The 27412-nt window shown below is 40.2% G+C and overlaps 1 protein-coding gene across 2 annotated transcripts; it reads left to right on the plus strand.

Moving 5' to 3' along the window:
- The first annotated feature begins 2159 nt into the window (after window positions 1-2159).
- cd37 (CD37 molecule) lies at window positions 2160-24932 on the plus strand. 2 transcript variants are annotated; one of them, XM_031804939.1, is made up of 9 exons: window positions 2160-2304; window positions 3295-3367; window positions 3586-3649; window positions 4134-4264; window positions 11625-11699; window positions 12441-12548; window positions 13533-13697; window positions 13943-14026; window positions 23626-24932. In XM_031804939.1, the coding sequence occupies exons 2-9, from the start codon at window positions 3302-3304 to the stop codon at window positions 23701-23703; spliced, it is 771 nt and encodes a 256-aa protein (XP_031660799.1). In that variant the 5' UTR covers window positions 2160-2304; window positions 3295-3301; the 3' UTR covers window positions 23704-24932. The 2 variants fall into 2 exon arrangements, with proteins under 2 accessions (XP_031660799.1, XP_020329440.1); XM_020473851.2 differs by lacking the exon at window positions 2160-2304 and adding an exon at window positions 2379-2442.
- The last annotated feature ends 2480 nt before the right edge of the window (window positions 24933-27412 follow it).

Genomic DNA, 27412 nt, shown 5'->3' on the forward strand with positions numbered 1-27412 from the left:
TCACCAGTTGTGCCCACACTAAATGCATTGTATTTCTTTAGCCAATCTCTTCCTCCCACTCTTATGCCTTTGGAGTTGACCTGGGTAAGTGAGACACTAAAATGTTCTGTGTTGCTCTATTTGTACTTAACTGTCTCAGGCACACAGTCCAGGGCACAAATGGAAAATCAGGTGAATGTTTATGATTGATAATTATTCACTTACACTACCGGTCCAAAGTTTCAGAACACCTACTCATTCAAGGGGTTTTCTTTATTTGTACTATTGCCTACATTGTAGAATAATAGTGAAGACATCAGAACTATGAAATAACACATATGGATCATGTAGTAACCAAAAAAGTGTTACACAAATTTAAATATATTTTTACATTTGAGATTCTTTAAATAGCCATCCTTTGCCTTGATGACAGCTTTGCACACTCTCTCTGGCATTCTCTCAACCAGCTTCACCTGCAATACTTTTCCAACAGTCTTGAAGGAGTTCCCACTTACACTGAGCACTTGTTGGCTGCTTTTCCTTCACTCTGCGGTCCGACTCATCCCAAACCATTTCAATTTGGTTGAGGTCAGGGGATTGTGGAGGCCAGGTCATCTGATGCAGCACTCCATCACTCTCCTTCTTGGTCAAAGAGCCCTTAAACAGCCTGGAGGTGTGTTGGGTTATTGTCCTGTTAAAAAACAAATTATAGTCCCACTAAGCCCAAACCAGATGGGATGGCTGCAGAATGTTGCAGAATTCTGTGGTAGCCATGCTGGTTAAATGTCTCTTAAATTCTAAATAAATCACAGACAATCTAATGTCCATTGCTTGTGTTTTTTGGCCCAAACAAGTCTCTTCTTTTTATTGGTGTCCTTTAGTAGTGGTTTCTTTGCAGCAATTCAACCATGAAGGCCTGATTCACACAGTCTCCTCTGAACAGTTGATGTTGAGATGTGTCTGTTACTTGAACTCTGAAGCATTTATTTGGGCTGCAATTTCTGAGGCTGATAACTCTAATGAAGTTATCCTCTGTAGAAGAGGTAACTCTGGGTCTTCCATTTCTGTGGCGGTCCTTATGAGAGCCAGTTTCATCATAATGCTTGATGGTTTTTGTGACTGCACTTGTAGAAACTTTATAAGTTCTTGAAATTTTACAGATTGACTGACCTTCATGTCTTAACATAATGATGGACTGTCATTTCTCTTTGCTTATTTGAGCTGTTCTTGCCATATTACTTGGTATTTTAACAGATAGGGCTATCTTTTGTATACCCCCCCCCCCCCCCCCCCCCCCCCACACACACACACACACACTTTGTCACAACACAACTGATTGGCTCATACACATTAAGAAGGAAAGAAATTCCACAAATTTACTTTTAAGAAGGCACACCTGTTAATTGAAATGCATTCCAGGTGACTACCTCATGAAGCTGGTTGAGAGAATCCCAAAAGTGTGCAAAGCTTTCATCAAGGCAAAGGGTGGCTATTTGAAGAATCTCAAATATAAAATGTATTTTGATTTGTTTAACACATTTGTGGTTACTACATGATTCCACATGTGTTATTTCATAGTTGTGATGTCTTCACTATTATTCTACAATGTAGGCAATAGTACAAATAAAGAAAACCCCTTGAATGAGTAGTTGTTCTGAAACTTTGGACCGGTAGTGTAGGCTAAACCTGAACATTGTTCCTCTCGACATTGAGAGTGGTTGATGCTGAGAGTGGTAAAAACAGATTGGATCTGAATACAAAGTGATTTTGAGTTATTAATGCTTTGACTGTCTGGTTAGCCACACCATCTCATATCAGTTGTTAGTAAAAATGACTGCACATTCACTTCAGACATTTTTCACCATGAACACTATTGTTAACTAAATGTACCCAAATAAAATGCTAAATGTTCCTAATTGTTTGTTTCAGCACACTGTTCATACTCAGAAATGTTTTTAACCACATTGTAAAGTCTTCTAAATAGTAATGATTCAGGAATTTAAGGAAAATCAAGCCTACAATTACCACAAGGACTTTCTCAAAGGTTGCTACAACAGGACCAAACCAGTGCTCTGGGAAATGTCATAACTAATTATATCTAATTAGTTAAGTCATATGAAGTAGTTTAGATTGTGGTTGACAAAAAAATGTAAGCTACCCTTTTTCCTCTTCCTGGTTTCATTCATTTTTAATTAAGCAGGTAGATTGGTTACAGCGAGTGTACTTACGCTGCTCAAACAAAAATTCAAGGCAAATTGAACCTATTGAATATGGGATATTAAAAACCAACTGAAAAAACATCTTGGAGGAAAGTGAAAATATATGGTTTGTAATATTTGCTCAGCTGTGACAGTTCATTTGCATGTTCTATTTGTATCTGTGTAACCACCCTGTTTTTTCCTGTACCGTCTCACTCAAAACCCATTTCTGCTTTTATCGGTTCATTGTTACTTCTCATTACAGGTAAGAAAATAATGTGTATTTCAAGTTTAGAAATGAGCAGTTAATTTAATATCAAAGAGATGGATATCTTGAGGGCAAATCAAGATATGTGATACTGTAGGATTTTAAATGCTTTATATGCAGACATTCTTTGGTAAACTAATCATGGAAGCTTACAAATGACAAATTACAAAACCAACAAAGGCTTCACACTGAAGATGGGACTTGTATTCAGCTTCAAACAGAAAGATGTGGTTAATTGTTGTGAAATATTGCAAGATGGAAAATATTTAGGAAAACAACAATTGCTAAAAACAGCTATTTATAAACGTATCATGAAAGTAATAACGTCTTGTCTACATTGACATTAAGTTAGTGTTGGAGAGCTGTATGAAGGTGACTAAATAATTAATCACCTTGGAGGGTAATATAATATGTTGGGTTGTATCACCTAGGAGACGGGTATATGACACCCCTGGTTTAAAAAGAAAAATCCCTTTCGTATTTTATCTAGACAGAATGAAGGAGAGGGGTAGAAAGATGGAGGCAGAATGGAAATGTTGGCTCGAGAAGCAAACCCATGTCTCTCTGAAGCGAGTACAACATGTGGTCCAGAGTTGTTGGTGTTAACCCTCAGCCACACACCCGCACTGGTCTATTACTAATAACAGAGAGCATTGCTTTTCCACCCATTGACCACCAACCTTTGAAACCACATTGGCAAGGATTCAAACAAACGTAGATGACCAACATTACACTGCACTCGACTTGTAGAATGTTAAGGCTGTGTCGGAAGCAGAACTGCAGTCCAAACGAAATAACAAAGCAGTGAACAACTCCATAATGACTGCGATTGTGTTTCTTATTTTTCAGATACAGAATGGCATCCCAAGGCTGTATTGATCTCATCAAATATTTCCTATTCCTTTTCAATCTCCTTTTTGCTGTAAGTTTGATCATTCACTTATTTAAATGTTGATCCTGCTAGACATAAGAATGGTGGTAACTGTTGCCCAAATTCACTGATAAAAGTACACTCTGTATATTTGCAGGTTGATTGAACTTGCTTGAAATCTGTTGAAATATCTATTGATAGGTGAAATGAATTCTTAGTTGAGAGATGTATTTATTGTGCAATGCAATAAGATATCACCCTCCCACCAGTGTGTGGGCGCCCTCCTTCTGTCACTTGGGATATGGATAGTCCTTGCTGAGACAAGCTTCTTCAGTGAGTTTCTGTTTTCATCAACCACTCCTCACAATGAATGACAATATGTAATGATACATGTAATATCCTTATATACAATGATGTATTTGTAGTAATATAGGAATAACATTCCCTGAGATAGTCCTTTTTTATACACTAGGAATTGTCTTTCTGATTCACTTTTGGATCTCATGAACAAAATCACAGTATTTCATTCCTGATGTCCCTCCAAAACATGCTTTTTTGGTATTTATATTAAGAAAGATGAGTTTATTCATTCAAAACAGACAGCCTGTAAGCTACACATTATATTCACAAACTAGTCAAATAATAGGTCTACTTTAACCCCAGATTTGTTTTCAAATTGAGACATGATTGTGCTTTGGTTCGACACTGGTCCAATTCTTATTTCAAAGTTGAGTGCACGGTACAGCTATTACTGCTGGCAATCCATACCAGTATGAGCAACAAGTATCTCAAATGATGTCATTTCCTCTTTTTACAGTGCCTGCCCCTCCCTATATGTCTTTTCCTGTCTTCTCCTATTTTCTGGTCATTGGTGGAAGTGCTACGATGTCGTTGGGCTTCATTGGGTGTCTGGGTGCATTGAAGGAGGTGAAATGCATGTTAGGAATGGTAAGAAATCATTCAAAACAGCTGACAAGCTCTGAGTGCATTTGTAAAAAATCATTTTGTGTGTACATGACAAGATTATTATGGACGAAAGAGCGAGATTTTTTGTATTTGTCAAAGGGCAGCCAAGCATCGATTATCATGTCACCAAACTAAAACCATCAATAATTATTGTAAAGGAACATCAAGATCATCACCGTGTACTTTCACCACCCTGTGAAGTTGATGATAAATTATTTCATTTGTAGCCTAATAAACTGTACGCTTTCCCGAGTCGTAGTGCGAGGACAACACAACATACTTCGATATGATGGTTATTATAGTGCATTTGGAAAGTATTCAGACCCCTTGACTTTTTCCACTTTTTGTTATGTTACTTTATTCTAAAATTGATTTCATTGGTTTTCCCCTCATCAATTTACACATAATGACAAGCAAAAACTGGTTTTTAGAAATATTTGCAAAACTCTAAAAATAAAAAACATAAATATCGTATTTACATAAGTATTCAGACCCTTTACTCAGTATTTTGTTGAAGCACCTTTGGCAGCGATTACAGACTCAAGTCTTCTTGGGTATAACTCTACAAGCTTGGTACACCTGTATTTGGGGAGTTTCTCCCATTCTTCTCTGAAGATCCTCCTTAGCTCTGTCAGGTTGGTTGGGGAACGTCGCTGCACAGCTATTTTCAGGTCTATCCAGAAACGTTTGATCGGGTTCAAGTCTGGGCTCTGGCTGGGCCACTCAAGGACATTCAAAGACTCAAAGTCACTCCTGTTTTATCTTGGCTGTGTGCTTAGGGTCGTTGTCTTGTTGGAAGGTGAACAGTTGACCCAGTCTAAGGTCCTGAGCACTCTGAATTATGTTTTCATCAAGGAACTCTCTGTACTTTTCTCTGTTCAGCTTTCATTCGATCCTGACTAGTCTCCCAGTCCCTTCTGTTGAAAAATATACCCACAGCATTATGCTGCCCCCACCATGCGTAGGAATGGTGCCACGTTTCCTCCAGATGTGACGCTTGGCATTCAGGCCAAAGAGTTCAATCTTGGTTTCATTAGATCAGAGAATCTTGTGTCTCATGGTCTGAGTCCTTTAGTTGACTTTTTGAAAACTCCAAGCAGGTTGTCATGTGCCTTTTACTGAAAAGTGGCTTCTGTCTGGCCACTCTACCATAAAGGCCTGATTGGTGGAGGGCTGCAGAGATGGTTGTCCTTCTGGAAGGTTCTCCCATCTCCACAGAGGAACTGTCAGAGTGACCGTCAGGTTCTTGGTCACCTCCCTGATCGAGGCCCTTCTTCCCCGATTCCTCTTGGTGTTTCCAGACTTCTTCCATTTAAGAATGATGGAGGCCACTGTTCTTGGGGACTTTCCATACATTTTTTGGTATACTACCCCAGATCTGAGCCTCAACCCAATCATATATTGGTGCTTTATGGATAATTCCTTTGACTTCATGGCTTGCTGGTTGCTCTGACATGCACTGTCATCTGTGGAAACGTATATAGACTGGTGTGTGCCTTTCCAAATAATTTCCAATCAATTGAATTTACCACAGGTGGACTACAATCTAGTTGTAGAAACATCTCAAGGATGATCAATGGAAACAGGATGCACTTGAGCTCAATTTCATAGCAAAGAGTCTGAATATTTATGTAAATAAGGTATTTCTGTTGTTTATACACATATACATTTGCACAAAAAAAATCTGAAAACCTGTTTTCACTTTGTCATTACTGTTATGACTTCTATGAATGGTGGGTGGAGGAGTCAAGCGCAGAGAGCAGGTAGTTCCGTACGTGGATATTTTATTCTAATGACAGCGGAAAAACGGACATGCAAAAACACAAGGGCGCATGAAACAACCCGTCCAAATAAACAGGACTAAAACTGTCCGGGAAAATAGAGATCACACTAATCAACCAACACCAATAAACAGAGAACAAGCCCGCACAATACCCAGCGGGCCTAGTGCCCTTAAATAGCCTACAAACTAAACTAAACTCAAAACAGGTGTAACCAATTAGACTCAACTAACAGAAACAAAAGGAAAGGGAATCGATGGCAGCTAGTAGGCCGGGGACGACGACCGCCGAGTGCCACCCGAACAGGAAGAGGCACCATCTTCAGCGGGATTCGTGACAATTGTGGGTGCTGTGGGTAGATTGATGAGGAAAAATGTATTTAATCCATTCTAGAATAAGGCTGTAACGTAACAAAATGTGGAAAAAGGGAAGGGGTCTGAATAATTTCTGAAAGCACTGTACATCAATATTTGCTGTTATCATCAGGCCTGTCGTGACATTTGTAGAATTTACATTTTACAGAATGCTGATGAAACATTTGCCCTAATGATTTTTATAAACCCTATCCATTCACTCCTACCGTCGGAAATGATTCACATCCCTTGACTTTTTCCAGTTTTTGTTGTGTTATGAGATGTTTCCATCAAATTGACTTGTTGTGGGTAAACGGCTGTGCGTGAGGACGTAGTGCACGTAAAAATAACTTTTGTGGTTAAATTTAACAAAAAAATGCAAGTTAAATGGGTTTGCTTCGCATTTTCAACTGTACTAATGGTTTTGTCACAAAACATTTAACGTTATATAGCAAATGTAAGATGGCACCGGAGCAGAAGGCAGACTTTTTACATGCCCCCAATCGATTGTATTTTTTTGTTTGTTTATTTGCGTTGTTTGTAACTTATTTATTTACTAATTTTGTACATAATGTTGCTGCTATTGTCTCTTATGACCGAAAATAACTTCTAGACATCAGGACTGCAATTCCTCACCACGGACTAGCAGAATCCTTTTTCTTCTTTCACGACTCTGACGAGCCCGAGGCAGAGAATATACGGCTCCCTAGGGAACAGACCCCAACCCCCGTGATCTGTGTGAAGAGGAGGTGGAGAAAGAGAGGCCGGAGAGCAGGCTGCCTTCTGAGAAGTCGGAGGCGATCGAATAAACCCCCACTTCCCTCAATTCTGCTAACAAACATGCAATCTGTGGACAATAAAATCAACGAGTTACGGGGAAGCTGAAACTACCAACGGGACATTAAAAACTGTAACATCTTATGCTTTACGGAGTTGTGGCTGAACATCGACAATATCAACACACAGCTGGCTGGTTATACGATGTACCGCCAGGGTAGAACAGTGGCGTCTGGTAAGACAAGGGGAGACAGACTAGTATTTTTGTAAATAACAGCTGGTGCATTATATCTAAGGAAGTCTCTAGCTATTGCTCGCCTGAGGTTGAGTATATCATGATAAGCTGTAAACCACACTACCTACTGAGAGAGTTCTCATCTGTATTTTTCGTAGCTGTTTACATAAAACCTCAGTCAGAGGTTGGCACTAAGATAGCATTGAATTCCGCCATAAGAAAACAAGAAAACGTTCACCCAGAGGCGGTGCTCCTAGTAGCCGGGGACTTTAATGCAGGGTCACTTAAATCAGTTTTAGAACATTTCTATCAGCATGTTAAATGTGCAGCCAAAAACTCTGGACCACGTATACTCCACACACAGAGAAGCATACAAAGCTCTCCCTCACCCTCCATTTGGAAAATCTAACCATAACTCCATCCTCCTGATTCCTGCTTACAAGCAAAAATTAAATAAAGCAGGAAGCACCAGTAATTAGATCAATAAAAAAGTGGTCAGATGAAGCAGATGCTAAGCTACAGGACTGTTTTGCTAGCACAGACTGGAATATGTTCTGGGATTCCTCCAATGGCATTGAGGAGTACACCACGTCTGTCATTGGCTTCATCAATAAGTGCATCGATGACGTCGTCCTCACAGTGACCGTACGCACCCCAACCAGAAGCCATGGATTACAGGCAGCATCCGCACTGAGCTAAAGGCTAGAGCTGCCGCTTTCAAGGAGCGGGACTCTAACCCAGAGGCTGATAAAAAATCCCACTATGCCCTTCGATGAACCATCAAACAGGCAAAGCATCAATACAGGACTAAGATCAAGTCGCACTACACCGGCTCTGACGCTCGTCAGATGTAGCAGGGCTTGCAAACCATTACAGACTACAAAGGGAAGCACAGCCGAGAGCTACCCAGTGACACAAGCCTACCAGATGAGTTAAACTAAGCTCACTTCGAGGCAAATAACACTGAAACATGCATGAGAGCACCAGCTGAACCGGAAGACAGTGTGATCACGCACTCTGCAGCCGATGTGAGTGAGACCTTTAGACAGGTCAACGTTCACAAGGCCACAGGGCCAGACGATTAACAGGACGTGTACTGTGAGCATGCGCTGACCAACTGGCAAGTGTCTTCACTGACATTTTCAAACTCTCCCTGTCCAAGTCTGTAATACCAACATGTTTTAAACAGACCACCATAGTGCATGTAACCAACAACACTAAGGTAACCTGCCTAAATGACTACCGACCGTAGCACTCACGTCTGTAGCCATGAAGTGCTTTGGAAGACTGGTTATGGCTCACATCAACACCATCATCCCAGAAACCCTAGACCCACTCCAATTTGCATACCGCCCCAACAGATCCACTGAGGATGCAATCTCTATTGCACTCGACTCTGCCCTTTCCCACCTGGACAAAAGGAACACCTGTGTGAGAATTCTGTTCATTGACTACTGCTCAGCGTTCAACACCATAGTGCCTTGAAAGCTCATCAATAGGCTAAGGACCCTGGGACTAAACACCTCCCTCTGCAACTGGATCCTGGACTTCCTGACGGGCCGCTCCCAGGAGGTAAGGGTAAGTAACCACACATTCGCCCAGCTGATCCTCAACACAGAGGCCCCTCAGGGGTGCGTGCTCATCCCGCACCTGTACTCCCTGTTCACTGATGAGTGCACGGGCAGGCACGACCCCAACACTATCGTTAAATTTGCAGATGACACAACAGTTGTAGGCCTGATCACCGACAACAACGAGACAGTCTATAGGGAGGAGATCAGAGAACTGGCCGTGTGGTGCCAGGACAACAACCTCTCCCTCAACATGATCAAGACAAAAGAGATGATTGTGGACTACAGGAAAAAGAGGACCGAGCACGCCACCATTCTCATCGACAGGGCTGCAGTGGAGCAGGTTGAGAGCTTTAAGTTCCTTGGTTTCCACATCACCAACACACTAACATGGTCCCCCCACATTGACTCTGTACCGGCACCCCGTATATATATTGTTATTGTATATATTGTTATTTTTTACTGCTGCTTTTTTATTACTTGTTACTTTTATCTCTTATTCTTATCCATATTTTTTGAGTGGGGGGGATTGCACTGTTGGTTAGGGGCTCGTAAGTAAGCATTTTGCTGTAAGGGCTACACCTGTTGTATTCAGCGCATGTAACTAATCATAAAGATTCTATAAAGAACCATTCTCAATCTGAAAGGTTCTTTGTAGATCATCTTTAAAAACCATACAGGGTTTTTTATTCTGGTCAACCATATTATATTGTTGAAATGTCATCTGTGTTAATTGTCAAGTTGAATCAAGTGAGCTACATCTGGAACAGCTGGGGGTCCCCAAGGACAGAATGGAGAACCACTGACTAATTTAGTCAATGGATACAAGGCCATACTGGAATCTTTTACAAAACATCGTCACTGGCAATATTCATATATAATATGTAATGGCATAAACAACACATTTGATAAACTGAAATGACTCTCACTCACGGTTGCACAAAAGAGCTGTGCGCAAGCCAGGCTCCAAAATATTCTAAAGAGCTACCTCCCCTACATTTTTAAGATTACCAAAAGAGCAAAGAACCTTTTTCTGAACTGTAAAGAACCCTTCAAGAGCCCAAAGAGTTCTTTAAGTTGTTATGGTTCCACATAGAACCACCGCCCTACCCAAAGAACCCTTGAGGAACCCATTTTTTTTTATGGGCGAAAAAGTACAATTATTTGTATTTGTCAAACGGAAGCCAAGCATCGCTTATCATGTCACCAGAATAAGACTGTCAATATTTATTGTAAAGGAGCATCAAGCTCATCACCGTGTACTTCACCACCCTGTGACCACACAACATATCATGTGACTCCAAGTTTACTTCCATATAATGTGATATATCAATATTTTCCCATAAAAGTGTTTGTAGACATTTGGAAATTTACTGACAAATTGTCTGTTTCCATCAGGCCTGTCGTGACATTTTTTATCCGAAATGTACTTTACTCACATAAAAAGGTTGGATGGAACCTGGTTTATTGTTCTGCTAATGTAAAACTTAAAATAAACGCCGAGTCTCAAATATCTCCTGTCCCATTTAATAGCCGGGTAATAGCACACATTTCGGCAAATAAATGCCTGTTTCAAAGAAACACCAGGTATAAATTAATTATTTAGGAGGTTACCATGAATTACCATCAATTGTTTATGAGGGTTCATTTTTTATTTGTTATATTAAATAATTCAGTAATGCCTAGAAAAAAATGTGTTTTTATTGCCAGTAAGAAACTGCTAGCCATTGGCTGCAATCAGGAGAGAAATGCTAGCTAACTGGGAAGCACAAAAAAAGTTAACAACTTCGGGACAGACACCCAGAAATTGGAAAGAAAATGGACAGTCAAAGAGGAGAATAATTATTCTGCAAAGTACAAGTAATTTTTCATCCAAAATAGACAAAAGAAACAAAACACTGTGAGTAAAGGATAACACATTAGTGCAGGAAATGAAGAAATGTACTAAGATGCAGGAAGTGAATGCTGGAATTAAACAAACTATACAAATAAGCAAAAGCTGTGTGGATTAAGGAAATAAACACCTGGCTCAAATAGACGCCTGGCTCTAATAAGCGCCTGTTGTGGTCAGTGATTTAAGGCCTAGCCAGTCTCCAGATCTCAACCCCATAGAAAATCTTTGGAGGGAGTTGAAAGTCCATGTTGCCCAGCAACAGCCCCAAAACATCACTGCTCTAGAGGAGATCTGCATGGAGGAATGGGCCAAAATACCAGCAACAGTGTGTGAAAACCTTGTGAAGACTTACAGAAAACGTTTGACCTCTGTCATTGCCAACAAAGGGTATATAACAAAGTATGAAACCTTTGTTATTGACCAAATACTTATTTTCCACCATAATTTGCTAATTAATTAATTAAAAATCCTACAATGTGATTTTCTGGATTTTTTTTCTCATTTTGTCTGTCATAGTTGAATTGTACCAATGATGAAAATTACAGGCCTCTCTCATCTTTTTAAGTGGGAGAACTTGCACAATTGGTGGCTGACTAAATACTTTTTTGCCCCACTGTATGTCCAAACTTGTGTAGGTTACACACACCTAAAACACAAACAAATAAATTATGCAGCACCACATACAAATATGGCAGTGATTGATCTACTCTAACTATTGCTCATCTTTACAGTATTTCTTCCTGCTCTCCATCCTTCTTGCTGCTCAGATTGTGGGAGCGGTTCTGCTCTTCACTCAGAGGACTTCAGTAAGACATTTACCTATGATATTACCTGAGTAACTACGCTTACTTATGTACTTATCTTCACACGAGCCATGTACAATGCTTAAATTCACACAATCCTTGGTGTTATTTGACCATAGTTACACATCACAATCAACAATGACACTATTTAAACTATTAAAATCATGACTGGCACTCAAGATTGTGTTGGTTCACCCTTATTTATGAATTACAAAGATATTCAAAGATTTGTGACAATAAAGATGACTTCCTGAACTAGCTATATATATATGGTAAATCATTTTTCTCCCTATGACCAGGTTTCCGTTTTTTCTCCGCTTGCCACATTTTACATTTGCAATTGAGTAATTTAGCCGAAGCTCATACATCCCCCGTGGGAATACGAACCCACAACCCTGTCAATGGAAGTGCCATGCTCTACCTACTGAGCCACTACTAGGAGCAAGTCAAATACATACGCATTTCATAATGATGTGACAATCATCAATGCAGGGAGATTTTGAAAATAATATTGTTGCCTAAAAGGGACACTGCTATTATATCTAATTCCACAGCCTCACATTCTGTGTATGCAATAGCCTAGTTTTTCTCGGGGTGTGCCACGAAAGTAAAACCTCTTTTGTTACCTGGTGAATGGGTTGAAAGGGGACCTTGTAAGTCGATATCAGTGGGTATGTTATTTACACAATAGTTGGAGTGACTTTTGAAAGGCATCTAATTTCTTTCTCACACATTTTGTTCTAGTTTGAAAGCAAAGTCGAAGAGCATGTCCTTCATCTCATTGCATCATTTGGCAAGAATGAGTCCAACTATCTGAACTTGGAGAAGACTCTGGACTACGTTCAGCAGGAGGTAATACATGCAGTAGTATACACTGCCAGTTGGTCATTTGTCCTTTGGATGAGATGTTGAACTGAGGTATTGAAGAGTAGGGGAGTTAACCCCGATGTCCTGGCTAAATTCCCAATCTGACCACGTATTGTCATGGCCACAAAATCAACCCCTGATTCCTAATTGGCATAAATCCCTTATCACCTCTCCACTGTGAAAGCTAACGTATGGTGAGCTTTCTGTCTTAAAATGGCTGCTGAGGCATCACCCTAGTGGGTGCTAAACACTGGTTAAGGATGAGATGAGTTTCCACCATACGTTAATGTAAAGTGCTTTGAGCATCTGGAATAACACTCAATACATCCAGTCAGTTAACTATGATTATCAATTGGAATGGATCAACCTAATTCTTTAAGAGTCATGGTTTGTTTGGATAGTTCCCTATACATGCTCCAAATATCATCAAAACTACAACAAACTAATCTTAACTTTAAACTGAGTTGCTGCTGACACTTGATATGTGTGAATTCATTTTGAGAGGTCATCTATGATAGAATCTAGTTCAACTAAATGTAGGCCGCGATTCAAACCCACACAGATTATTGCTATTGCACTTGACTTGTTGAATGTTTATGCTGTGTAGGTGGTGTAACCACAGTAACAGTAATTAAACCTCCACAAAGCCCACTTCAACATAGGTGTCTTCTAACTTGATGCATGATTTCATTTCCATGTGAATGAAGTGATTTATATAATGAAGTTGGATCATCAATGTTTGAATTTGGCATATAACACATTTCTGATCTAAGAAGTAATTTAATAACAGGTAGGGTTAGCTGATGCGCGACCCAATGGCAATTTCCACCATGGAAAGTTACGTCCGAATCAGGATTGCAGTGTGTCAAGTGCAGTACGATGGTCAGTTGTCTGCATGGTTTGAATCCCGCCTTAGACTTTGAAAGAGTGTTAGATGAAGCATTATCTCCTTCTCTTACAACCGTGCAGATTCATTGTTGTGGATGGACAGGACCAAAGATCTGGGTGGAGGCACCCTGCTCCTGTTACCACCCCATCAATAACACCCAGAATGCCTCCAATTCTTATGAAATGTGTGACTGCAATGACATCCGGCCTTTTTCAAATTACACAGCGTGTGACATCTATCAAAAAGTAAGTGGTCCTGACTCATGGCCTTATTTCAAATGTGTTACATTTGATATAACAACATTTTTTTAAAGGTCAGCAAACTTATGTTTGTATGTTGTTTTCATTTGTATGTGATCTATTTCTGGTCCCAAGCACCCTTTTTGACTTGTTTAAAGAAGATGATTTAGAGTTGAGCACATTCTCTACCTTAACTGAGAAGTTTGATATTTCCTGGTATTTTACTGATTGCTTTAACTTCTCTGTTACAGGGGTGCAGAGAGAGTATTAGAGAGTGGTTGGACGAGAATATGCTCATTATTTTTGCGGTGCTACTTGCTGTGATGGCGGTGGAGGTAAATTGGATAATCTCATCTCAACTTGACAAACCGGGTCAGATATCACAATATTCTAAACCCAAAGTATTCTCACAGGAAAGTTAGTTGTAATCATAATGGTTAGAATCATTAAGAAGCAACACATGTTTAGAGGTCAGGGGCTTTCTGTTTCAGTGAATGGTCATATTGACCCTCCATAGGTGGTCTGAGAATGTGTATATCCTCACAACATAGTCGTTCCCGTAGTATTTGTATTTATTATGGATCCCCGCTACCTGCTGCCAAAGCAGCAGCTACTCTTCCTGGAGTCCAGCAAAATGAAGGCAGTTTATACCATTTTAAAACATTACAATACATTCACAGATTTCACAACACACTCAGGCCCCTACTCCACCACTACCACATATCTACAACACACTGTGTGCCCTCAGGCCCCTACTCCACCACTACCACATATCTACAACACACTGTGTGCCCTCAGGCCCCTACTCCACCACTACCACATATCTACAACACACTGTGTGCCCTCAGGCCCCTACTCCACCACTACCACATATCTACAACACACTGTGTGCCCTCAGGCCCCTACTCCACCACTACCACATATCTACAACACACTGTGTGCCCTCAGGCCCCTACTCCACCATTACCACATATCTACAACACACTGTGTGCCCTCAGGCCCCTACTCCACCACTACCACATATCTACAACACACTGTGTGCCCTCAGGCCCCTACTCCACCATTACCACATATCTACAACACACTGTGTGCCCTCAGGCCCCTACTCCACCACTACCACATATCTACAGTACTAAATACATGTGTATGTATAGTGTGTATGTTATCGTATGTGTGTGTGTGTGTGTGTGTGTGTGTTTGTGCCTATGTTTGTGTTGCTTCACAGTCCCGGTTCCATAAGGTGTATTTTTTTATTTTTTTTTCTAATTTTACTGCCTGAATCTGATTCGACTGCCTGCTTCAGTTACTTGATGTGGAATAGAGTTCCATGTAGTCACGGCTCTATGTAGTACTGTGGAATAGAGTTCCATGTAGTCATGGCTCTATGTAGTACTGTGTGCCTCCCATAGTCTGTTCTGGACTTGGGGACTGTGAAGAGACCACTTGTGGCATGTCTTGTGTGGTATGCACAAAACAGTAGGTACACACAAAACAAGGGTTGTTTGGGAAGGGTGATGGCTCTATGAGGAACCATGCTGACGCAAAGAACCCTTGGAGCCCTTCAATGCTTCTTTGCAGTTCAGAAAAGGGTTCATTCCTCTTTTAGTGATCATTTAAATGTAGGGGTGGTGGCTCATTAGAATAATTTGTGGCATGGTTTAGACACAACTTTTTGTTGTGCAACCGTGAGTGAGAGAGTCATTCCAGTTGAGTTAATCTGTTGTGTTATGCTAAATCATGTTATATATGACTATCGCTAGTAAAGGTGTATTGTGAAAGACCCAAGCATGGCTTTGGGTCAGTTGTGAATGGTTTACTAACTTAGTCAGTAGTTCTCAATTCTCTCCTCAGGGACCCCCTGCTATTTCAGAGCTAACACACATGATTCAACTTGTTAATAAACAACAATAAAACCTATAGAATTTGAACAGTATAATATGGTTATGAAACCAGAATTAAAGAACCTTTGATATTGAGAAAAGTTCTTAATGAAACCATTCTCCATAAAGGAGAAATACAAATAAATACAAATAAATACAGAAATACAAATAGACATAGAATACGTGGACAACTACAAATACTTAGGTGTCTGGTTAGACTGTAAGCTCTCCTTCCAGACCCATATCAAACATCTCCAATCCAAAGTTACATCTAGAATTGGCTTCCTATTTCGCAACAAAGCATCCTTCACTCATGCTGCCAAACATACCCTTGTAAAACTGACCATCCTACCAATCCTCGACTTTGGCGATGTCATTTACAAAATAGCCTCCAATACCCTACTCAACAAATTGGATGCAGTCTATCACAGTGCAATCCGTTTTATCACCAAAGCCCCATATACTACCCACCATTGCGACCTGTACGCTCTCGTTGGCTGGCCCTCGCTTCATACTCGTCGCCAAACCCACTGGCTCCATGTCATCTACAAGACCCTGCTAGGTAAAGTCCCCCCTTATCTCAGCTCGCTGGTCACCATAGCATCTCCCACCTGTAGCACACGCTCCAGCGGGTATATCTCTCTAGTCACCCCCAAAACCAATTCTTTCTTTGGCCGCCTCTCCTTCCAGTTCTCTGCTGCCAATGACTGGAATGAACTACAAAAATCTCTGAAACTGGAAACACTTATCTCCCTCACTAGCTTTAAGCACCAACTGTCAGAGCAGCTCACAGATTACTGCACCTGTACATAGCCCACCTATAATTTAGCCCAAACAACTACCTCTTTCCCTACTGTATTTATTTTATTTTATTTATTTTGCTCCTTTGCACCCCATTATTTTTATTTCTACTTTTCACATTCTTCCATTGCAAAACTACCATTCCAGTATTTTACTTGCTATATTGTATTTACTTTGCCATCATGGCCTTTTTTGCCTTTACCTCCCTTCTCACCTCATTTGCTCACATTGTATATAGACTTGTTTATACTGCATTATTGACTGTATGTTTGTTTTTACTCCATGTGTAACTCTGTGTCGTTGTATCTGTCGAACTGCTTTGCTTTATCTTGGCCAGGTCGCAATTGTAAATGAGAACTTGTTCTCAACTTGCCTACCTGGTTAAATAAAGGTAAAATAAATAAATAAATAAGGAAAAGTAAAGAACCACTAAAAAGGGTTGTAACCATAGCAGAACCCTATTTTTTTGGTGCTATATAGAACCTTTTTTAATGGCTCTTTATAGAAGCGTATTAAATGGTTCTTTATAGCACCATTCAGGTTCCATTGAGAACCTTATGAGCATGGTTCCTTATAGAACAAATAAAAATATAGTTACAAGCAAACTAACCTTTATTTGGCCACATAGAACCATTTGTTTTTAGTGTGTGCTAGGGAAGCTTCAACAACCACACCACACCAATCATATTGAGTTTTGTTTAAATGCACCAAGAGAAGACCAGTAGTGACCCTTATAAATAAGAGTTGTCCACGCTTTGTGTCTTTGTCTCCATGTTCTCCTCCCAGTGTCTCCAATGGGTGTGTCTCCTGGTTCTTTGTTGTTTGAGTTGTACTCCATGTCCATGTTGTCATCCCTCAAAGACTGAAAGCAGGCACTTTCAACTTTCCAGGTCTGTCATGTTTTTGTGTAGTGGTGATGCAGTAAAAAATACAACATTTAAAAAACGACATATATATAAACTAGCGTTCAAAAGTTTGAGGTCACTGTATTTCTGATCAATTTTATGTTATTTTAATGGACAAAGAATGTGCTTTTCTTTCAAAAACAAGAACATTTCTAAGTGACCCCAAACTTTTGAACGGTAGTGTATATATTTATGCTGTATAATTCCTAATGAAAGTTTACACACACTTTGCACAGTTCTCTCATTTTGCTGCCTTAAATTAAAATCTAAAAAAGGAAAACAAAATTAAATTAAAAATAAAAAAATAAGTCAAAGATGACTCGATTGACACAGCAAATTTGAGATCAGAATTTTAACGCCCACATTGTTCAATTGAACACTTTCTTAGAAAGGAAGTGCCCCACAGAAATAGTTTTAAACAAAAATCTTTCAGTGTTCACAAACTCACACCCCTAGAGTGTTGGTCCCTAACATCACGGGTGTTGCAAATTCCGACTTAAATGAACACTTTATTAGAGTTGACGCTGACACACTTTTTTACTGTTAGGAAATAACACGTAGTTTTACACAGCTTGTTTTAATACTGCAGGTTGTAAAGTCACATTTGCATAATTGTGCAGCTGTTAAACAAAACTCTATCCCAGGGTTAAGTCTTCAGAAGACTGGGTTTTCCTCTAAGTTTTTACCTGGACTTTGTTCCTGTTGGTGACAAGCAGACCCATACCAAGATGCTGCCACCACAATACTTGAAAACACAGAGGGTTTCACTCGGATGTGTTGTATTGGATTAGACCCAAACCTGAAGTTGTCATTTAGGCCAAAAAGTGAATTTATTGGTCATGTTGTCTTGCAGTATTATGGGCATTGTTGCAAACAGGATGGATGATTCACATATAGGCCAGTAATGTGGAGTGAATGCAATGTTGTTGATCCATGCACAGCTCTTTCACCTCAGCCATTACATTCTGTGACTGTTTTAAAATGATCTTAAGCATCATTGTGATATCCCTGAGAAGTTTCCATTCTCTCCCGCAGCTGAGTTAGGAAGGATGGCCAGATCTTTTCAGTGTCTGGGTGATATGATATACCATCCACAGATGAATTACCATACTGAAAGGGATATTCAGTGGGATATTTTATTTGACCTCCCCTGATCTATTCCAAACTAAATGTATCCCATACATACTTGTAAGGCTCATTGGTGGCTCTGAGGTTGTATGTACAGTATGAGTTATTCTTAAATCATGACAACTACTACTTCTGCTAACAGATGGACCTCATTCAACAAATTGTGTGATTTAGTTTCTGACAATATTATCACCTGAACATATTTAGAAGTGCCACAGCAATGGGTGGTGGGAAGACCTTTTCAAAAAGCACTTATTTGTTTTATTCATTTCAGAACATGTCTATAGTTTTTAGATCAGTGGAAGAAAACCCCAGTTGAATCCCTTTTTAGATTGAAATTTAAGGCAGCCAAATGTGAAAATTGTGCCAGGGTGTGTAAACTTTGAATAGGCACTGTATGTAATGGTTGAATTTCAGATTATGTTTAAAATGAATAATCTTTCTGAATCATTTAACTCCCTCCAGTGATATTTATATGGAATATTGGCAAGGTATATTTTGACTGCTTTCATGTTTCATGGTTTGATGTTTGACATTATAGAGACTGAGAGCCAAAGTGGCATTGCATTGTTCCTGCCCAAGGGCCTTTTCTGCCCTGTGTTTTACAGAATCATTTATTTGATTTTCAAATAGTTAGATTGTATGTCTGAGTCCAAAATGGCAGGGTATGATGACAACACTTTGTCCCTCAATGTGGTGCAGTGTAATCTTAGTGTGTGTTTTCAATAACTGTTTTGTTAAAATAGTGCCATTTAATTAAAAAGGTTTGATCAGGTATTAACAATATTCTTCTGACAGAGCATCTTCTGACAGTGTGTCTTTAACGGGGCGGCAGGGTAGCCTAGTGGTTAGAGCGTTGGACTAGTAACCGGAAGGTTGTAAGTTCAAACCCCCGAGCTGACAAGGTACAAATCTGTCGTTCTGCCCCTGAACAGGCAGTTAACCCACTGTTCCTAGGTTGTCATTGAAAATAAGAATTTGTTCTTAACTGACTTGCCTAGTTAAATAAAGATAAAAACAACAAAAAATAGTGTCTCGAAATTCATTGGACCAATGAATGATATATGACAGAATGTAAGACATATTCAGTGTGTGTCATAAGTACGTATTCACCTGTTGGATTTCATCCCATTTTGTTGAGTTACAAAGTGGGATTGAAATACAGAATATTTCATTGTGATTTGTCATTGATCTACACATAATACTCCATAATGTCAAAGTGAAAAGAAAATTTGACACATTTTCACAAATTAAATGACAAAAATATTGTTGTTGCATCAGTATTCATCACCTTTGTTTAGGCAAGCCTAAAATAGTTCAGAAGTAAAACTTTGTGTAACAGATAATAAGTTACATGGTCTCAATCTGTGTGAAATAATAGGGGTTGATATGAATTTTGAATGACTACTCCTTCCTCGGTCCCCCATTGAACAACATCTGTAAGGTCCTTCAGTCAAGTATTGAATTTAAGCGCAGATTCAATTACAAAGCCTCGAAAGCCTCAAAGAAAGACAGTGATTGGTACAGTGCCTTGCGAAAGTATTCGGCTCCCTTGAACTTTGCGACCTTTTGCCACATTTCAGGCTTCAAACATAAAGATATAAAACTGTATTTTTTTGTGAAGAATCAACAACAAGTGGGACACAATCATGAAGTGGAACGACATTTATTGGATATTTCAAACTTTTTTAACAAATCAAAAACTGAAAAATTGGGCGTGCAAAATTATTCAGCCCCCTTAAGTTAATACTTTGTAGCGCCACCTTTTGCTGCGATTACAGCTGTAAGTCGCTTGGGGTATGTCTCTATCAGTTTTGCACATCGAGAGACTGAAATTTTTTCCCATTCCTCCTTGCAAAACAGCTCGAGCTCAGTGAGGTTGGATGGAGAGCATTTGTGAACAGCAGTTTTCAGTTCTTTCCACAGATTCTCGATTGGATTCAGGTCTGGACTTTGACTTGGACATTCTAACACCTGGATATGTTTATTTTTTAACCATTCCATTGTAGATTTTGCTTTATGTTTTGGATCATTGTCTTGTTGGAAGACAAATCTCCGTCCCAGTCTCAAGTCTTTTGCAGACTCCATCAGGTTTTCTTCCAGAATGGTCCTGTATTTGGCTCCATCCATCTTCCCATCAATTTTAACCATCTTCCCTGTCCCTGCTGAAGAAAAGCAGGCCCAAACCATGATGCTGCCACCACCATGTTTGACAGTGGGGATGATGTGTTCAGGGTGATGAGCTGTGTTGCTTTTACGCCAAACATAACGTTTTGCATTGTTGCCAAAAAGTTAAATTTCGGTTTCATCTGACCAGAGCACCTTCTTCCACATGTTTGGTGTGTCTCCCAGGTGGCTTGTGGCAAACTTTAAACGACACTTTTTATGGATATCTTTAAGAAATGGCTTTCTTCTTGCCACTCTTCCATAAAGGCCAGATTTGTGCAATATACGACTGATTGTTGTCCTATGGACAGAGTCTCCCACCTCAGCTGTAGATCTCTGCAGTTCATCCAGAGTGATCATGGGCCTCTTGGCTGCATCTCTGATCAGTCTTCTCCTTGTATGAGCTGAAAGTTTAGAGGGACGGCCAGGTCTTGGTAGATTTGCAGTGGTCTGATACTCCTTCCATTTGAATATTATCGCTTGCACAGTACTCCTTGGGATGTTTAAAGCTTGGGAAATCTTTTTGTATCCGGCTTTAAACTTCTTCACAACAGTATCTCGGACCTGCCTGGTGTGTTCCTTGTTCTTCATGATGCTCTCTGCGCTTTTAACGGACCTCTGAGACTATCACAGTGCAGGTGCATTTATACGGAGACTTGATTACACACAGGTGGATTGTATTTATCATCATTAGTCATTTAGGTCAACATTGGATCATTCAGAGATCCTCACTGAACTTCTGGAGAGAGTTTGCTGCACTGAAAGTAAAGGGGCTGAATAATTTTGCACGCCCAATTTTTCAGTTTTTGATTTGTTAAAAAAGTTTGAAATATCCAATAAATGTCGTTCCACTTCATGATTATGTCCCACTTGCTGTTGATTCTTCACAAAAAAATACAGTTTTATATCTTTATGTTTGAAGCCTGAAATATGGCAAAAGGTTGCAAAGTTCAAGGGGGCCGAATACTTTCGCAAGGCACTGTACATGGTTAAAATGAACAAATCAGACACTGAATATCTCTTTAAGCATGGCCAAGTTAACAATTATGCTGTGGATGATAGGGATGGTGCAAGGTTTCCTCCAGACGTGACGCTTGGCATTCAGGCCAAAAAGTTCAAGCTTGGTTTCATCAGATCAGAGAATCTTGTTTCTCATGGTCTCAGACCTATAGGGGCCTTTTGGCAAACTCCAAGCAGGCTGTCATGTGCTTTTTACTGAGGAGTGCCTTCCGTCTGACCACTCTAACATAAAGGCCTGATTAAGTGCTGCAGAGATGGTTGTCCTTCTGGAAGGTTCTCCCATCTCCACAGAGGAACTCTGGAGCTCTGTCGGTGTGACTATCTGGTTCTTGGTCACCTCCCTGACCAAGGCCCTTCTCCCCCGATTGTTCAGTTTGGACGGTTTGCCAGCTCTAGAATGAGTCTTGGTGGTTCCAAACTTCTCCCATTTAGGAATGATGGAGGCCACTGTGTTCTTGTGGACCTTCAATGATGCAGACACTTTTTGGTACCCTTCCCCAGATCTGTGCCTCAACAAAATCTTGTTTCGGAGATCTAGGGACAATTCCTTCGACCTCGTGGCTTGGTGTTTGCTCTGACACTGTCAATTGTGAGACCTTATATAGAGAGGTGTGTGCCTTTCCAAATCATGTCCAATCAATTGAATTTACCACAGGTGGCCTCCAATACCATTGTAGAAACATCTCAATGATGATCATTGGAAACATGAAGCACCTGAGCTCAATTTCGAGTGTCATAGCAAGGAGTCTGAATAATTATGTAAATAAGATATTTCAGTTGAAAATGTTTTATTTTTTTACTGTTTTGTCTTTGTCATTATGGGGTATTGTGTGTAGATCGATGATGGAAAAACATTATTTAATCCATTTCAGAATTAGGTTGTAACCTAACAAAATGTGGAAAAAGTAAATTAGTCTGAATACTTTCCGAATGCACTGTAAAGCCCTTTTTACATCAGCAGATGTCACAACGTGTTTATACAGAAACCCAGCCTCAAACCCCAAACAGCAAGCAATGCAGATGTAGAAGCACAGTGGCTAGGAAAAACTCCCTAGAAAGGCAGGAACATAGGAAGAAACCTAGAGAGGAACCAGGCTCTGAGGGGTGGCCAGTCCTCTTCTGGCTGTGCCAGGTGGAGATTATAAGAGTAAATGGCCATTTAGGCCAGATTGTTCTTCAAGATGTTCAAATGGTCATAGCTGACCAGCAGGGTCAAATAATAATCACAGTGGTTGTAGAGGGTGCAACAGATCAGGACCTCAGGAGTAAATGTCAGTTGTCTTTAGTTTTTTACATTTGCCAGGTCAAGGTTTGACTTTTTAGGAGAGGTGTTTTACTGCTACTTTTAGTGGGTCTGGTACAAATCCGGAGGATAAGGAGCTGTTTATTATGTTCAACATAGGAGGGCCAAGCACAGGAAGTAGCTCTTTCAGTAGTTAAGTTGGAATAGGGTCCAGTAGGCAGCTGGAAGGTTCAGAGGCCATGACTATTTTTGTGAATGTGTAAGGAGATATAGAATTCAAAAACTTGAGTGTCTCCATTGATCTTACGTCCTGGCATTCTACGAATACTCAGGACAACTGAGTTTTGGAGAAATACACAGATTGAAAGAGGAGTCTGTAATTTGCTTTCTAATTAAAATTACATTTTAGAATATACTTTAGAAGTGTTTAATTATTCTTATTTTATAAACTGTCCAATTAAATCCATTTAAATCCCACTTTGTAACACAATAAAATGTGAAGAAATCCAAGGGGGATGAGTACTTACGATACCTACTGTAATACCAAAAAATCTGATTCATTGATCTAATATGTTGGTCAGAATTTGTCCACGTGGTTTTTCTAAAGATGTATATAGATCAGGGGTGGGGAAAAAACGTTTTGACTCACTGTTGAATTTCTGAATCCCAATGTGGCCCCCAAATGATCTCCCATCTATGATGCTCATGTGCAAATGGACGAGGGGCCCATAGGTTATGCATGTATATGTTAATGATTCTCTCTCTCTCTCTCTCTCTCTTTCTCTCTCCAGCTATGTGGTATGACCCTTTCGATGTGTCTGTATAGATGGACCAGCCTGGATTACAGCATGCTGATGCAATACTCATAAAGTAGGACAGAGCATAAACATCTGTGAATGATATAATTGGTGTTTCTATGTTTATAAAGTGAAATAAGAAATAGATAGTTGCATTATTCATTGTTCAAATTTGTGTGTACTTTAATGAATCGATTGCTGTAATGTAACTCCTTCAGTCTTGCTCATTTCTTCATAACTTTATTTTTTGTATTGATACATTACATTGCTGTGTCTATTACTACTATTTCATAACCATAAGTGCTTCAAGACAACCAAGTACGCACATTTACTTCGGTTAATGTGCTTTTGTAGTTTATAGCTAAATTCATCACAGATTATAGAAGCTTCAAATCATGCCTCAGTGGTAGTAGTATTGACGGCAGACAATGATGGTAGAAGTAGTAAAGGATTTAATGGTGTTTTCATAGGCTATGTGTTAGCTATAGTGACATGTTTTGGGCTGGTTTGTAAGTACTATATCATCATAAGCCATAGAATGTTTATAAAGCTCTCAAAATTTGGAACATTCTGAATGTTTGTGGCAGTGATTTCAGTTCAGAATGTTGAAGATTGCATTCCGCCATTAAAATATATGGGATACAACAAGCTTTATAGTTTATGGAATATGAATGGTAGCAAAAAGCTGTGTTGAATCAATTTTAGTTTAATCAGTCTCCACATTTCAACGTTGGGTTTGTGTTTGTAGCTTTGAAGCCTATAGAGATTTAAACACATTTAATATGGTTATCGTTCAAAAAGTACAATCCTATCAAAAATCATTTGAAAAACATAATAAGTTGAGTTAGTCTGCACATGTTAACGTTGGGTTGGTGTTAGTATCTGAAATGGATCAAGAGCAGTGTTGAATCCACATTTTGCCTTAGAAGTATATGGAGCTTTTATGCTAGTTTAAAATGGTTATATTTCAAAAGTACAAATAGCATCACAATCTTTTGACAAGCAATCTATGTTGAGTCAATTTGAACATGCCAACATTGGCTTGGTGTTTGTAGATTTAACTGTTCAAGAGAATTAGTGAATCCAAATACTCCCCATTCAAGCCTATGGGGCTTTTATGGACATTTAAAATGGTTCTAGTTAAAAAAGTATCAATGGTATCAAAAAGCTTAATACAAGCACACTATTTTACACCGGTCTGTACGTTTTTCATGCAGTCAAATGACCTAGTGGCTTCATGGGTGGAATGTTATTCATAGTTTTCATCATTTCATAATTAATAAACATTGTTTTTTTGAAGATGCAGAAAATCCGGTGTTTCTATGTTAAACCGTTTTGTTATATTTCAGTGTTCTGTCAGGTATATCAAGTTTAATATTAGGATGCAAACTAAAAATGTTAAACATTTCAACACTATGTCTGACATGTTACAAGTGTCTTCTTTTTATTTAGCCAATAACCATGCCTGTGAGGTGTATACTTTTGTTTCAAAGTAAAGTTGTTTAAGACTACCAAGAAAGACTCTAATTTAGCCCATGTTGGGATTTGTTTCCTTGTCAATCATTGGCTCATTGGTGAAATTAGCATTACGACAATATCGTTAATGAAATCATTCAAGACCTTTACTAATGCAATTGCAGACAGAAGTTGACAACAGGAACATTACACATGTTTCCAAGTAAGTTCTGTATCAAAGAAAAGGTCCCATGTTATTTTATTAAACCCGAAGTCCAGCCCTAGTGATGTCACTGCCTACGTCATTATCTTTTACTCATGAGACCAAAACCATGCCTACACAACTATATAAACAAGGTTTTTAGTGTTATCTAAAATCTTAGTAAATGTCCAAGTTGAATTATAGTGGAATGTCTAACTAATCTCTTATCTCGTACACTCCCCTGCAGAGTTGTCTTCACAGTCACACATTTCACAGATAGTTTCTTTATAGGAGGCAGAGAGCCTAGAAAAGGACTGTGGAACAAACCTCATAATGTATATATATTGTTAATCTGTTGTCTAGGACCCTATAAATGTAAGGAGGGAGGGGTCTTATAACCCCTCCCCTTCTATTAATACAACATAAGCATAATCAATGATTCTAATACATCAAACATTTGGTACAGCCCCAATCATGACCCCTAGGTGAACCTCTAACACCCACTGCAGTAAAAGATAAAATGATTGAAGTTATGACCAGAATTTGTACCATTCAATGACCATTCTATGGCCATTGAAATGCATAGGGATTTATGCAAATATGGTTGTAGTGTGAAAAGTACAAGTAGTATCAAATAATTGTATTCAATCAACCTGATAAGTGGCAGTATTGGTGTTTTAAAGTTGTTTTGGTGTTGGTAGCTTTTATGGTTTTGGCGCTACAGGTATCAGTGGAAGGAGAATAAGAAGAAGACGAAGTATGAACAATTTCCAAAGTTCAGCAAGCACGCCTGATAAATGCACTCTAAATAAAGTCCACCATTTTGTCCCTAACCGTCTGTGGCTGGACTATTGTTCCAACTTTTTTGCTCTGACTGTAAAATGCACACATGCTGCATGTTGCTTTCTGCTGGCTGCTTTCTGCTGGCTGCATGCTGCTTTCTGCCGGCTGCTTTCTGCTGGCTGCATGCTGCTTTCTGCTGGCTGCATGCTGCTTTCTACTGGCTGCTTTCTGCTGGCTGCATGCTGCTTTCTGCCAACTGCTTTCTGCTGGCTGCTTTCTGTTGGCTGCATGCTGCTTTCTGCTGGCTGCATGCTGCTTTCTGCTGGCTGCTTTCTGCTGGCTGCATGCTGCTTTCTGCCGGCTGCTTTCTGCTGGCTGCATGCTGCTTTCTGCTGGCTTCTTTCTGCTGGCTGCATGCTGCTGGCTGCTTTCTGCTGGCTGCATGCTGCTGGCTGCTTTCTGCTGGCTGCATGCTGCTTTCTGTTGGCTGCATGCTGCTTTCTGCTGGCTGCTTTCTGCTGGCTGTATGCTGCTGGCTGCTTTCTGCTGGCTGCTTTCTGCTGGCTGCATGCTGCTTTCTGCTGGCTGCTTTCTGATGGCTGCATGCTGCTGGCTGCTTTCTGCTGGCTGCATGCTGCTTTCTGCCGGCTGCTTTCTACTGGCTGCTTTCTGCTAGCTGCATGCTGCTGGCTGCTTTCTGCTGGCTGGCTGAATGCTGCTGGCTGCTTTCTGCTGGCTGCATGCTTCTGGCTGCTTTCTGCTGGCTGCTTTCTGCTGGCTTCATGCTGCTGGCTGCTTTCGGCATGCTGCTTTCTGCTGGCTACATGCTGCTGACTACATGCTGCTGGCTGCATGCTGCTGGCTGCATGCTGCTGGCTGCTTTCTGCTGGCTGCTTTCTGCTGGCTGCATGCTGCTGGCTGCTTTTTGCTGGCTACTTTCTGATGGCTGCATGTTGCTGGCTGCATGCTGCTGGCTTCTTTCTGTTGGCTGCTTTTTGCTGGCTGCTTTCTGCTGGCTGCTTTCTGCTGGCTGCATGCTGCATGCTGTTTTCTGCTGGCTGCATGATGATTTCTGCTGGATGCTTTCTGCTGGCTGCTTTCTGCTGGCTGAATGCTGCTGGCTGCGTGCTGCTGGCTGCATGCTGCTGGCTGCTTTCTGCATGCTGCTTTCTGCTGGCTGCTTTCTGCTGGCTGCATGCTGCTTTCTGCTGGCTGCATGCTGCTGGCTGCTTTTTGCTGGCTGCTTTTTGCTGGCTACTTTCTGCTGGCTTCTTTCTGCTGGCTGGCTGCATACTGCTGGCTGCTTTCTGCTGGCTGCATGCTGCTGGCTGCTTTCTGCTG

Source organism: Oncorhynchus kisutch, linkage group LG25 (genome assembly GCF_002021735.2).
Source record: "Oncorhynchus kisutch isolate 150728-3 linkage group LG25, Okis_V2, whole genome shotgun sequence".
In the NCBI taxonomy this organism is placed as follows: Eukaryota; Metazoa; Chordata; class Actinopteri; order Salmoniformes; family Salmonidae; genus Oncorhynchus; species Oncorhynchus kisutch.